General features: G+C 43.1%; 1 protein-coding gene across 2 annotated transcripts in view; it reads left to right on the forward strand.

The window, feature by feature from the left end:
- Nucleotides 1-15,550, forward strand: part of ADGRV1 (adhesion G protein-coupled receptor V1) — a 603,645-nt gene that overhangs the window by 536,676 nt on the left and 51,419 nt on the right. For both annotated transcript variants that reach the window (XM_089313009.1, XM_089313008.1), the window contains one exon: nt 3,279-3,400. In XM_089313009.1, the coding sequence (XP_089169135.1) occupies nt 3,279-3,400 (122 nt within the window). The remainder of the gene's footprint in view (nt 1-3,278; nt 3,401-15,550) is intronic.

Raw genomic sequence — 15,550 nt, forward strand, 5'->3', positions numbered from 1 at the left:
TATATACAGATCCACTCATCCCAGTGTCACTTCCTGTGGTTTCCACAATCTCTGGACAAACCTTGATCTGAAACAAACAGTTCGTAAGTTTTAAATTGCACACCGTTCTGAGTGGGGTGATGACATCTTGTGCCATCAGGCTCTGCCCATTCCCAGGATGTGAATCATCCCTTTGTCCAGCATATCCACACTGTCTGTGCTACCTACCTATTACAGTCCCTTAAATAGTCACTTGGGTCATCAAATCAACTGCTGTGGAACCGGAGGGCTTGTGTTCAAGTCGCCCTTATTTTACTTAATACTAGGCTTAAAGCACAGGGTAGTACATCAGCGATTCAGACGCCCCAAAGTGATTTTTAGTGAGAAGTACAAGTTACTGACTTTATCATGGGTGTGTAGAGTGTACGAATGGATAAAACATGGCGTGCATAAGGTTCAGCACTATCTGTGGTTTTCCGCATCCGCTGGGGTCTTAGATCCAGAGAGTGAAGGGCTGGGGAATGAGAATACGTGTGTACATTCTGTAGCTCTGGCTACTGAGAGAGCTTAGGGCAGCAACAGCGATGATCGTAGTGGGCCCCAGACCCTGCTTCATAAATACTGTCCTCAAGGCGATTTGCCTAATGGTTGGGATGCCCACGTGCCCATCAGGGGACCTGGCTTCATGTCCCGGCTCTGGCCCTGATCCCAACTTCCTTCTGATGCATCACCCCGCTCAGGTGAAGCCTCAAGTAATTCGTTCCTGCCCACATTACGTGGGAGAGATGAATTGCATTCCCAGCTCCTACTTTTAGCCCAGCCCAGTCCCAGATGCTGCGGGGATTGGGGGAATGAATCAGTGGATAGGAGTTCTCTGTCTGTCTCTCAAATAATAAGCAAGCAAGCAAGCAAATAGAATCAGTGTATGGAGCTGTCTCTCAAATAATTAATTAATAGATAAATAAATACCGCTCCCCAGAAAGCAGGATAGCCCAGGGTAAGTTTGAAACATCTTGGACCACTAATTAAGTGCTAGCTGCAGGGGTACAGACATAAGAAAAGGCATAGAGGGCACTTTGAAGGGGCATAGATTAAAGGCAATTTGCTATCAAAAGAAGTAATGATAGTAATGGAGAATAGTCCTCTAAATAAAGTAGCAACCCATGAGTTCCTCTTATAAAAAATAAGTAAAGGGATACATCAAACATTTGACAAGGAAAAAGGATCTGCAGGTTCAAAGCCATGCCATGCAAGATCCTTAGCAATGACCAAGGTGCTCCCTTTGCAAAGGCCAGCTGTACAGTGGGGAATCTACAGCCACTGCCTTAATCTAGTGACTGAAATGACTCCCTTTGGTCAAGGGGGTGTTCTCTTAAGCCACTCAAGAGAATTTACAAGAAGAACCCACAACTACTAGTGTGATTTCTGCCAAAGTTTGTAATCTAAATCTTAGCATGAGACTTAGCATCGTAAGAGATTCAAATTTAAGTACTTGCTACGAGAACCTGGCTGGTAATCATGACAAGTGTCAGGATGAGGAGCAGGCTTTCGGCACATTGGCTATGGTGCTGTGTGAGAAGTCTGCATCCCTTATCAGAGTGCATGGCTTGGACTCCCAGCTGAGTTCCTGATTCCAGCTTCCTGGTGTTACACACCAGGAGGTAGCAGGTAATGCCCAAGTACTTGGTCCCTGCCACCTCTGTTGGAGATCTAAACTGAGTTCCATACTCCTGTCCTAGCTGTTCCAACATTTGGGGAGTGAGACAGAGGATGAAAGATCTGTATGTCTGTCTGTGTTACTCTATCTTTCAAATAAATAAAAGTAAATACATTTATGAAAAAGGATCAGGATCATGAAGGACACAAAAGAACCATCTGGGATTAAGGAGACTACAGGGACATCAGCTGTGCAAATCTGGATTTTCTACAGATGAAATTATTAGAATCATTGCATGAGATCCAAGGGTAGTAGTAATGTAACAGCATTAATTTCTTGTTGTGTTTATGTAGGAAAATGTCTTTATAGGGGCAAGCATTTGACCTAGTTATTAAAATGCCTTCAGCCCACATTGAAATGCCTAGATTGATTCCTATCTCCCAGCATCAGCCAAGTCTAGTGAAGCCATCAAGAGTGTTTAGGGAGTGAACTAGCCAAAGGGAGCTCACTTCTTCCTCTTACTGATTTCCTTCCCACCCCCGCCCCTTCCCCCGCCAAAAAAAAAAAAACAACAACAACAACAAAAAAAAAAAACAGAAAAATGTCTTTACAGAATATCTGTGTTGAAGTATGCAGAGGGTGGTGGGTGATTGGGCCAACAACCTTCAAACGCTTTAATAAAAAACCTTTGTACTGCGTTTGCAACTCTTCTATACATTTGAAAACATTTCAAAATAAAATACAACTTAAAATTGTTCTACCATTGTATTGAACTGTTCCTGTCCATGGTGCATAAGGGTCTTGCTGTTGGGTAACTCAGGACTCTAGGCTCTGTTGTGAGCCATCAGGTCAGAGGTCCAATCCTGTGGTATCCTCAATTTGTCTTTCAGCAGCTTGAAACTGTGCTGTGAAATCTGTGACAGCTGACAACTGATTTACTTCCTTCATCTTATGTAACTTGTCCATTTCCAGTTATAAGCCTTTCTCTAAGATTATTGTTTCTGAAATCAAAATATCAAAGAAAAATCAAAATAGACAAGTGAAATGGGCAATGAATTTCTGGGCCTTTGAGAAGTCTGAGCTGAAAAGTATTGAAGCAGTCACACAAGAACACAATGGATAGAGTAAGCTCAGTGTTCATGGTAGTAGATGGATCATTTTATCTTTGCTCTAAACTTAGCAATAGATTTTTGGTGCCATTAGTCAGAAAAATGAATTCCTGTTTTTCCAGCACATGTGCAAAATTTGTATAGCCTTTCTATTTTTAAATGCCTGTTTGGAATGCTAATTTCTAGAGCACACTGCTGCCTCCCATTTTCTGATGGTACACTCTTTAAAGATTTACAGGGCTGTGGTTCCTGGTACTTCCTGAACAGCCCAGCAGGTGGTAGTCTAGGAGAGGAACCGTTCTCACCCTTCCTCATCCCCAGGCGTACTCATTTGCAAAACAGATAGAATGTGGACTCTATAATGTGGCCTTAGAATGGGGTTCCCAAGGTTGTTTCTCAAAAATGGGTATCAAGGCACAGAAAGTATTACAAGAAAGGAGCCACAGATAATGTTGGGTGTATGTGTGACTACATGGTCTTCCAAAGTTCTCTGATTCTTTTTTCTTTTTCTTTTTTTTTTTTATGATTTCTAGAAATCCCGCTGATTTTATACCTCTTTGCCCTGATTTCTATGACGTGGCTCTGGGGAGGATTGCACATGGCCTACCGCCATTTCTGGATGTTGGTTCTCTTTGTAATTTTCAACAGTCTACAGGTAAGCCTTTCAGTTTGGTTGCTGATGACACACAATTACCCAAAATGAACATGAGGCATGGAGCGTCAGTGTGAAATAGTTAAGTGTCCACACTTAGGTGAATCTGTGCACATCAGGTAGCATTGTAGAATAGGATGATGGGGGCTAAATCTTTCACAGATGAAATATGGCTGGAATTCTAATTTGCTCACCATCTGCATAGGGAAGACCTGAAATATTTTCTCTCCATTCTTGACAACATCCAAATAACTTTCTCAGCAGGAGCTCTCAAAGGTAGCTGTGTATGACTTGTGCAAATATTTGGAAGCTGCCGGTGTTTGAAAATCAGATCCACCGAGGAGAGAACTAGATAGTGATGTTCAGCAACCCCTTTAAGTCTGATGCTTGGGTAAAATTGGGTATTTTGGTTCACTGAGATATGAACTCACATTCCCCAAGCCCAGCAATGCCCAGCTTAATTAGTTTTGTAAGCATGCTTCAATAGCATAACCAGATATTGTGTAATGGTAACAAAAATTAAAGCTGGCCTTTTTGGTGCTTTTGTTAGGTAGAAAAAAAGTCACTCCCTGAAATTAACAAATGTAACAGATGAACAGATTTTCTTTATTTTCCTAAGTGCCAACAGTGTATCCTGGGCTAAAAGAATTTCTCAAGTTTACCAAAAGCATCTTTACATCATCTCTCTGTTGGTCACCACCTTGCAAAGATCGTCAGTGTGGACATCCACAGCTACACTGGGGATTGCAGCACACAACAGAAATATGACACAGAGCATTTTCAGGCTTGCTCTTCAGAGCAGTTCTTTAGCCAGAGCACATAATGATGCCTGATCAAAGATTAATGTCAACTGAGAAAGGAAAAAATCCAAAAGAACTTAATGGTTTGGAATCAAGTTAATATGCAGACATCTCTGTCCATCTGTAGTTAGAACCGAGCAGTTGGTACCCAACAGTGTGCAAGGGCTGCCAATATCAGGATTTAGAAGTCAGCCCTGTCCTTCTAGGGTCTGGTGAGTCAAGGGTATAGACAGCCATTAGAATATGCTGCGGCAGGTGCCACGTGAGCAGAGTTGTGAGAGCTGAGCATGGGACAGTTTACTCCTGCCTGGGCCAGCAGTGAGCTGAACCCAAATGTGAGCCATCAGGTCAGAGATCCAGTCCTGGTCACTCTTGCATCTCTGGGGCCTCGTGGGACTGACTACCATTAAGGTCCACACTACAGCCTGCAGATGGAGTGTATTAGCAGGCGCATAATTCTGCACAGGAAGGTGTTTAGATTTTACAATATTTGCTTCAAGCTTTGAAAATGGAGCAGTGCCACATCAGAAACCTGAATGCCTAGCTTTTCTTTCAAGGCAACACCTGGCTGGCAGCAAATTTAAGGTCTCGCACGGATGCTGCTCCCTCTCGAGGAGATGTGGGACTTGGAGCGGCTCCTGATGTACTGAGTTGGTTCATCTTACCTGCCCTTGAGTTTGTGACACCTTAAGTATTCATTCAATAAATGAGGAGCGTATGGTTGGAGATGGGCTTTTCCAGCAGAGAATACAATGTTAAGCCAAAGCTGCAAAAAGATAAAGTGATTAACCTTGTCTAGAGTAAGCAAAGGTTTGAGAGAAGAAGAAAGGTTTGGCGACTAGAACAGAAGCAATGGGAAAGGAACCAGGGTCAGGTCATCTCAAATGCCAGTTCACCTTGCACAGAAGGTTCCACTTCTACCTTTAAGCAATGGGACACCATCAGAGTTGTGCTTACTTTGTTCTGATTTGGGTAGTTTGTCAGGCAGAGAAACACGCCGACATAGACCGAGAAAGGGAGCTCCCATCTGCTGATTCACTTCCCCAAATACCTATAATGTCCAGCCTTAGTCCAAACTAGGATCCAGGAGTTTAATCAGGTCTTGCCCATAAGTAGCAGGGGCTCAACGAACTGAGCCATCACTGCTGCCTCATAGGGTGTATTTGCAGGAGCCGGAATCAGAGGCAAGAGCTGGATATTGAATCCAGGCACTCCATTATGGTACAAAGGTGTCTTAGGCATCTTAAGTGCTAGGCTAGATGCCTGCCCACTGGTCTGATTTGTTTTTAATTTTGTCAATAATTTTTATTTTGAATGGAAATAAAATGTCATTGCCTACTCTTTAGAAAGACCTGGCCCTGTCGAGGGTAGCAGGGATGTCAGCTAGAATAAGGACAAAGGAGCAGGGTGGTCCATGCACTGGACCCCAACCTGTATTGTGCACCAGAATTCTGTGGGGGAAGGGTCATACCCACAGTGTCAGATGCAGTAGGTCTAGGTAGGAACGCATCATTTGCATTTCTACCAAGTCTCCTGGTGATGCTGACTCAGCAGTTTAGAAAGGGAACTTGGTTGATTCAAAGGAAGTTTTTTGTTGTTTGTTTCCCTTACTTACAAAGGAGAAGCTGACAAGTGGAGGAGAGACTCAGTGTAGTGGCAAGGTAGTGGGAAAGACAGGGAAGGGGAGAGAAAGTCGGGGCCTGTGAGAGGCTGGAGGAGACATATGACCTGCTCTGAGGCCAGCAAGAGGCCGCTGGTTGGTGAATGTGAAAACTGCTCTAGAGCGGAGAGTGTGGAGAGTTGGCATGTGGATCTGATGTCCTCGCTCTGCAGGAAGCCGGGCCATTTCTTTTGGAGAATGGGCGGACGGCTTGAGGTGAAGTAATAAAAGATATGCGGCAGTTTGAGAGAAGAAAGTGAGTAACGTAACACTAGGTTGGAAGATGATCAAGAAATGGATTACTGAAAGAGAAAACAGTGAGATCCACTGGAAGCTGGACAGCTCGAATCTGTAATTGAGTCAGTCAGCAGTAATTAAATAAATGTAAACCTTGGGATTATAATGGGAGTTGCTGTAACCTATGAAACCACACACACAGGAAACATTCATTGAGCTCTCATGGAAGTTTGTAAATAAATGAGGACTGCTGAGCATTATAGGATACTTAGCTGGGAGACGTACAAGAAATTATGGACTCTTTCCTAGAGGAACTTAGAAGCCAAGCATAAGTGAAAAATATTTCAAACTCACGTTTAAGGAGCTTACTGTGGTCGATGGCACATTACTGAAGCAGCAGCAATTTATATCACGCTGTGTGGTACCTGGCACACTTGCACATTCCTCATACCACGTGTTCAATGAATCAGTCCTAAAAATCATGCTTATTAAGAAACGTGGAAAATATCATTTCTTCATGGTTTACTGGGGTTGCTCATTTAATTTACAGACTGTCCATGTCTTCAAGTTAGGCATTTTTTGGAATATGGCTATATAGTAGTAGGATCTTCCAGGTATGTTCGATGAAGACTTAATGTTTTTTGTTTTTGAGTTTTTAAATGGTCTTTGTATTTCTTTATTGGCTTTTCCCAACTTCTGTAAGCAAGAAAGTGTATTATGTATTTAATGCTTGCCTCTTTTATTTTGCTAAGAGGCAATTACTCCCTTATTTTTTATTAAGACTATCATATGTCACAGGTTCCCTGACACTTACGGATAATATTTCTACTTTTGGGATATTTAGTACTTGATGCATTTTACAAAAATAAATCTCAGTTGAACTATTATCAGTAACTTACTAATCACTTCGTGAAAGATAAAGGTTGAACTACCAAATTTATAATATATTTGAACATTTAAGAAAATGTATATGTAGTATTTTATAAAACATGGTGGACACAGGTGCAAAAGCAAACTTAAAAATAATTCTAAATATGCATTTTTGTTTATTAGTCTTCCTTGAACTCTTAAAATGTTCTTTCCCCAAGAATTGAAATTCTACTTGATTTCTTATTGGTCTGTCCTTTCTATTTATATCTTAACAATTGTTTAAAAATAATTAAACTATTATGTAGCAGGGGTGAGCAGAAGGGTAGACAATGACTTTGCAGTTGATTCTTGGGAAATTTTTCCTGATTCCAGGAGCTCCTAGAGAGCTTGTCAGCATGCTCCTGACAACTGTTTCTTTGCAACTTCCCCATGTTGCACTTGGCGTGAGGTGAACACATCCCCATCTTTATTGTGCTGTGTTCCATATCAAGAGAGATGGAATGGAACGTGAAAAAGCAAAAGGGCAGTTGCACACTTAGTTGACTATTAATCTCAAATTCCAGGCACCACAGGGCTCTTTCTCCTGAGTGAGTGGAGTCTCCCAAGCATGGGGGCTATACCAGCGCAAGACTCATCTCCTACCAGCTTAGCAGCCCCAGCGGACAAAAAGCTTATTCCTCAGCAAGAAAGTCCCTAAACAGGGATTGAATTGCCACATTTTGGGCTGCATTCCACCCAAGAACCAAGCCTATGGTGACAGACAAGCCCAGGCCAGGGTCAGGTTCAGACTCCAATGGTGGAAGGATCAAGTGGATCTCCTAGCACTCACCTGGAGTAGAACCCTCACCAGAAGAAAGGATTCTCTTAACAATGGGAGCAGGCAACAGGGCCAGGCAGGCCAAAGGCACAGATGTCCATGTGCGTTCTAAGTCTTCCTCACTGACACAAGTTTGCACAAACCCACAGAGAGCCATTATGAAACTACCAGGAAATTTCATCAGGGTGGCATCAGTTTATTAGGTTTATACTTGCCATCTATCATATAACCAAATGTCTCCACGTTGGCCACAAGAAGTTAATAAATTACTGTGTTTAAATTTTTTAAAAAGTTTCCTGTTCTATTAATCCAGTTACCTCTATTAAAAAAAAAAAAAGAAAGAAAAGAAAAGAATTGAGTGTGCACATGGCATTTTCAAATTTGCATGGAATAATCCATAGGCTGATACCCAGACACTGGTAAGACCCTGCGAGTTGTTCAAATATTTTATACTGTCCAGACTGCCTCCATGTGTTCCAGGCGCCAGCCATTCAAGCTGGAAGCATTCCCCAGTCTTGCAGCAGTTAAGAGGCTAACTCTTGGGGCTGGGCATTTGGCACAATGGTTAGTGGCCACATGGGATGCCTGCATGCCATATTAGAGGGCTGAGTTCCAACTCCACTCCCAACTCCAGCTTCCTGCTAAGGCAGACCCTGGGAGGCAGCAGTGATGCCTCAAGTGGCTGGGTCCTTGCCACCCAAGTGGGAGATCTAGTTGGAGTTCCAGGCTCCTGGCTTCAGCCTGGCACAGCCCTTGTTGTTGCAGGCGTTTGAGGAGTAAATCAGCAGATGGAAAAATCTCTGTACCTCTGTCTCTTTCTCTCTGCCTTTCAAATAAAATGAAAATAGATGAATAAAAATTTTTTTATGATTTTTATTTATTTATTTGAGAGGGAGAGTTACAGACAGTGAGAGGGAGAGACAGAGAAAGGTCTTCCGTCCATTGGTTCACTCCTCAGGTGGCCGCACTGGCCGGAGCTGTGCCAATCCAAAGCCAGGAGCCAGGTGCCTCTTCTTGGTCTCCCATGTGGGTGCAGGGGCCCAAGCACTTGGGCCATCCTCCACTGCCTTCCCAGGCCATAGCAGAGAGCTGGACTGGAAGAGGAGCTGCCGAGACTAGAACCAACGCCCATATGGGATGCTGGTGCCACAGGCAGAGGATTAACCTACTGCACCACGGTGCTGGACCCATAAAATTGTTTTTAAAAGTAAAAAGCTAACGCTTGGTCAGACGGAGAGCACCCAGGATGCCCTCAGGCACTAGGCTTACATTGCCTCTGCCCCACTCATTATGAAATATTTCACGTATCACTCCTAGCTGTAATTATGCTCAAAGGTATTTTCTGTTTCTGACATTCAGCTGGTTCAGCATTTATTTCAGGTTTTCTCCTAGAAGTCTCTTGCATGTACTATGTCAAGATTTCACTGAAATACAGTTTTCTGAAATGTAGGAAATCCCATGGAAGATCAGGAGAGCAGCCAGCAGTAACAGGCATGAGCTTCCTGGAGATGCTAGAAACTTGCTCTTTGGAAAGGTTCAGATCCAGAGTACAGGCTGCAAGGCTTTCTTCCTGGGATGCATGAGCAGACAAAGGAGCGTAGATGGGCTCGGACACCTCTGGGCAGGGCAGGTACACGTCTGTGGTCTCCAGAGCCCTCACACATCCGCGCTACCACACTGATTTGTTTATGCTGGTTTCTAGAAGCATCTGGTCTGGAGATGTTCCCTGGAAGTTTTTGAACCATTCCCTGTGTCAGAGGAGGGAGTTATAACATAGAATTTGAAGCTAAAAATATAGGTCATATTCAGATTTAAAGACCAGTTGGTTGAAACCATTTTCATTCCAAGCTCTTGCGTATGAAACCACTAAATGGCTGGGAAACATGGGACTCAAAGTTGTGAACAGCTGCTTCTACTTTTTATTATTATTACTATTACTATTATTCTCAGCCTGTTGGCTAAGATCAAGTGTTGTTGTTGTTATTATTATTATTATTATTATTAGTTGGTGACCACTAGGGTGCCTTGAACACATATAATGGTTTTCTTACACAGCAAAATAATGTTCATTTTCTTAGCTCACTTTCTCTTCCTTCTTTCCTTGCCTTACATGCATTTCTTGCTGATATATGTTGAATTTAAGTTTTAAAACTAAAGCCATCTTTTGTGAGGTTATTCCAACCGAAAACAATCCTTGAGGTATCATGAGACATAGAGTGTATTGTTTTGCTCTTGAAAAAGTACAGATTCCATCCCAAAGGAATGATAGAGGGAAATTAGTAGTCCTCCTTTAGTTTTATTCTGTGAGAATTCCCAGTTAGCATCCAATGGGCTCCGGTGCAGGTGGCTGCTTAGATAGGGGACATAACTTAGCCCTGGCTGCTTCCTTGGGAAGGCAAACAGCTCTTGGGAAATACACATTGTTAAATAATCAGTTGCAGAGGACTAATTGTTTCAAGACACTGCCTGAGCAATTGCTTCCCAAAAGCCAACAGGAATGGGAAAGTGTCACTTTGTTTCCATTGGAGATCAACACATGAAGCATTCACCAAAGTTGGAAAAGGCTCTTCCCAGAAACCCTGGAATAAACATGCAGGAGCCAGGAAAGGTTGGGACTCTATCACTGATTTGTCCCAGAGCCATGTCCAGATCGGTGAAGCCAAGAAAATCACTATGTTTGCTTTGTAAAACAAGATCCAAGGAGAGTAATGAATGCCTTATGTACTCTTCAGAATATCCCTGGGCATTTCTATAATTTCACAAACAACACATCACAGCAGCTAGCGTGAGGAGGTGCATCTAAATCCCCCGATCAGGCTGTGCCACCACGTCTGGTGTTCAGTAGCACAGGAGGTGGGGAAGCATGTTTGTTTGCAGCTAACTTGCTTCCTTAGAGGATGAAGAGGTTTATTTGGCCCCCTCATTAGCCTGTCCATTCGTTGGCCAGGCAGAGTTCTTCAGACTGCAATGTTTTTACTGTTGCCTGAAAAGTGTCAGGATCTGATCTGAACATTTTCCACAAATTCAGTTTGAGTGATGAGGGACTTGAACTGACTTTTTTAAAAAAAGATTTATTAAAGGCAGAGAGAGAGAGAGAGGGAGGGAGGGAGATCATCCATCCATCCATCCATCCACCCACTGGTTCACTCTCCAGATGACTGCAATGGCTAGGGCTGGGCCAGATGAAAGCCAGAAGCTTCATCCAGGTCTCCCACGTGAGTGGCAGGGACCCAAGCACCTGGGTTATTTTCCACTGCTTTCCCAGATGTGTTAGCAGGGAACTGAATGGGAAGCAGAGCAGCCAGGACTCGAAGTGGCGCTCCAATCTGGGATGCCTGGAGTCACAAGTGGTGGCTTAATCCACTCTGCCACAGTGCTGGACCCAACCAAATGTACTTATTGAAACCTGGCTCCATTCTTACAAAACAAGTGCCTCTGTTTCTTCTGCTTTCATCCATCCCACCTTTCAGTTTCTATCTCCACGCTTTTTCTATTTCATATTTCCTTTCTGGACCTTCTTGGATCATATTTGTTGATTTAACCATATAACATGCTTTCCTGGGTTCCATGTACCTCTACTCTACCTGTGAAAAGATCAGCAAATTCTGATATTTCAAATGACAAGCCTACAAGCTTTTGAGTAAGTATGGTGCATACGCACTGTGTAAAACAATTTTGAGAGAGTAAACTGTAATGTTTGGGACTGGTTTTTACCTGGTCATTTAGATTCTTTGCCTTACTATTTATGGCTTTTTAAAATCTAAAATTTTGCTGTTATCTCTTGTATTGCTGAAATATTGGGCTGGAGAGAGCACATTTCTATAAGGACTTTTCTATGCATAATTTACTAGTAACATTATTTAATTCTCTTCTGTCAGATTCAGTAAAATGAGCATGAATTTAAATGTCAGGAACCCAGGGGCCAGCACCATGGCTCATTTGGTTAATCCTCTGCCTGTGGCGCCAGCATCCCATATGGGCACCAGAGTTCTAATCCCAGTGGCTCCTCTTCCAGTCCAGCTCTCTGCTGTGGACTGGGAAGGCAGTGGAGGATGGCCCAAGTGCTTGGGCCCCTGCACCCACATGGGAGACCAGGAGGAAGCACCTGGCTCCTGGCTTTGGATCGGCGTAGCTCCAGCTGTGGCGGCCATTTGGGGGGTGAACCAATGGAAAGAAGACCTTTCTCTCTGTCTCTCTCTCTCTCACTGTCTAACTCTATCTGTCAAATAAATTTTTAAAAAATGTCAGGAACCCTCTGTTCTACCATGTGCCTTGCATCTGGGAGACTTAGATATTTATTTTCCAAAACATTGGTGCTGATTTTGGCCCTATGCTTTGTTCTAAGGATCTTGTAGAAATACATGTTTATGAACATAATTGGGAAAGTACATGATGTTTTACCAATGTAAAATATTACAAAGGAATAAATGAACAAAAAGAAATGATTGCCTCAGTGTTTATAGAAAGAAAAATAAGAAGCCAAATAGATGAGATTGTAAACTTAGGGTTTCTGAAGGTTTATTATTTGAAAGGCAGAGCTAGAGAGGAGGAGAGACAGATCTTCCATCTGCTGGGTTCACTCCCCAAGTGACCATAGTGGCCGGGGCTGTGCCAGGCTGAAGCCAGGAGCTTTTCTTCCAGGTCTCCCACTTGAATGGCAGGGCACAAGGACTTGGGCCACCTTCCACTGCTTTCCCAGGCACATTAACAGGGAGCTGGATTGGAAGTGGAGCAGCCAGGACTCAAAGCTATGGCCATATGGGACACATTGCAGGCAGCAACTTTAACAACTGTACCACAGTGCCAGCCCCGTAAAGTTAATTTTTGAAATAGTCTAAAACAGTGAGTCAAAAATAAGCGTGGAATGCAAATTCTGTCCTCCTAATTTTTAGCTTTATGATAGAAAAGTCATTTAATTTCTTTGAACTGGGGATAGTATTACTCACTCTTAAGATTTACTTGTTTATTTCAAAGGCAGATTGACAAAGAGATCTTCCATCCACTGACTATCTCCCCAAATGGTCACAGCTGCCAGTTCTGGGACAGGCTTATGCCAGGAGCCAGGAACTTCATCCTGGTCCCTCACATGGGTGACAGGTGCCCAAGTACATGGGTCACCATCCACTGCCTTTGCAGGTGCATCAGCAGGAAACTGGAACAGGAGCAGAGCAGCCCGGACTCAAACACTTAGATATGGGCTGCCGGTGCCACAAGTGGCAGCTTAACCTACCACGCCACAATGCTGGCCTGAGTATGGCTTACTTTTCAAGATGTATGTGCAGATCAGCCATAAAAAATTGGATTAACATTTCCTGCACTCAATATTTGGTGACATTAATATGATGACATAACTGTGTGTGCATTTAAGGTTATTTCACACAAATAATCTGAGCTTCCGATCTTTCTAGCATGTCACTGAAATCAGTTAGCGGTGCTTCGCTAACTGCTAATGATTCAGTTCCTTTGGAAGCCTGATGATGTCACAGGTCACATTCATTGAGCTAGTGACCTTATCGTCTATGTGTTGATCCTGTGTAAGTTTGATGTAGACATAAAGTCTGTTGGTTACCACTTGTTGTTTATCCCATATAAAATGTTGTGGAACATTTCGGGGCAACACCAGAGTGTCAGTCTTGGAAATTCTATGAACTGGCAATGTAGAAAAGCATTGCAGAAACAGGGTCACTGCCCTATGTAGATTGTATCTGAGTCAGCATGTGATAGTTAAGAAAATTAATGAAATTGCCATCCATTAATTTCCTTCTTGAAGATTTTTTTCAGGAGACTTGTGTTTCCATGTTGATTGGTAGGATAGGACATTCGCTGAGAGGGGGAGAACACTGCATGGTGGCATTTGTCCTGGGAAGCAAATCAACCTTCAAAATTCTAAAAAATTAACTGGCATAAAGGGTACAGAATAGGAAGGTAGTCATTTGAAAAGATTTACAAGAAAATCTCATATTCAGAAATTAAGAAAGAAAAGAATTTGAGTTCACCAGAGTATTCATTGTAAAAACTGATTGTTGGCCGGCACTGCAGCTCACTAGGCTAATCCTCCACCTGCGGCACTGGCACCCCGGGTTCTAGTCCCGGTTGGGGTGCCGGATTCTGTCCTGGTTGCTCCTCTTCCAGTCCAACTCTCTGCTGTGGCCCAGGAAGGCAGTGGAGGATGGCCCAAGTGCTTGGGCCCTGCACCCGCATAGGAGACCAGGAGGAAGCACCTGGCTCCTGGCTTCGGGTTGGCGCGGCGCGCTGGCCACAGCGTGCTGGCCGTAGCAGCCATTTGGGGGATGAGCCAATGGAGAGGAAGACCTTTCTCTGTCTCTCTCTCTAACTCTGCCTGTCCAAAAAAAAAAAAAAAAAAAAAAACTGTTAAACTCTAATAAAATTTTCATCTTGAAAATTTGCAATATCAAAAAACACTAAATAGATTATACATAGCTTACTTTATTATTTGAGCTAATATTATAACAACATAATTCTTACATGCATTGATTGAATCATTCCAGAACATAATCCATGCAGAATGTGTTTATGTACATATATGTTAGACCATGCATCAATATATACATCAAGGTTGGCGCCGTGGCTCACTAGGCTAATCCTCCGCCTTGTGGCGCCTGCACACCGGGTTCTAGTCCCGGTTGGGGCGCCGGATTCTGTCCCAGTTGCCCCTCTTCCAGGCCAGCTCTCTGCTCTGGCCCGGGAATGCAGTGGAGGATGGCCCAAGTGCTTGGGCCCTGCACCCCATGGGAGACCAGGAAAAGCACCTGGCTCCTGCCTTTGGATCCGCGCGGTGCGCCAGCCGCAGCGTGCCAACTGCGGTGGCCATTGGAGGGTGAACCAACAGCAAAGGAAGACCTTTCTCTCTCTCTCTCTCTCTCTCTCTCTCTCTCACTATCCACTCTGCCTGTCAAAAAAAAAAAAATATATATATATATATATACACATCAATATATATTGTACATTCTACATCAATATATATTGTGATAAAAATCACAACAATATCACTAACATTTTACTGGTCATTATGTGGAATTGTACTTACTTCATCCTGCAGAAACTTGCAAGGTAGGGACTTGTTCTTGCCATCATACACATGGAAAAGCGATCTTAGAGAAGGTAAATGACTTAGGCAAGGTCACATACCCAGTGACACAGGAGCCGAGGATTCTGTAAATTATGATTGCCTCTTCTATTAGGCTACGAAAGGCTGAAATGCTGGAGACTTATTATTTATATCTACCACAGTGCCTTAGCAGAGATGGTGATTATAGTAGCTATTCAGTATATCCTTGTTGATTAAAAACGTTTGCCGAGATGCCAGTGTTGTGGGGCGCAGGTTAAGCCACTGCCTGTGATGCCTGCATCCTGTATGATTAAGTGCCAGTTCAAGTCCTGGCTGCCTCACTTCCAACCAGCTCCCTGCTAATGCACCTGGGAAAGCAGTGGAAGATGGCCGAAGTGCTTGGACCCCTGCACCCACATGGGAGTCCTGGAAGATCTTTTTCTGTCTTTCCTTGTCTTTGTAACTCTTTCAAATAAATTTTTTTTAAAGCTTGCCAAATTAAAATGTGTCAAAAAGGAAAATTAATTAAAATGCATAAATAAGCACAAGTAGCATATTAATCACCGCTCATTTATCTTTCATTTGTAAAACTTAGTACCTTTCAACAAACGCCGATTTACGTTAATATTGATAACTTTTAAAAGTCCAATCCCTGCAAAAAGCACTCTCTGTTTGGCTAAATTGAAGCTCCTGATTGGAG

The sequence above is a fragment of the Oryctolagus cuniculus genome, chromosome 14 (assembly GCF_051225735.1).
Source record: "Oryctolagus cuniculus isolate XC-2025 breed Fujian yellow rabbit chromosome 14, ASM5122573v1, whole genome shotgun sequence".
Taxonomy (NCBI): Eukaryota; Metazoa; Chordata; class Mammalia; order Lagomorpha; family Leporidae; genus Oryctolagus; species Oryctolagus cuniculus.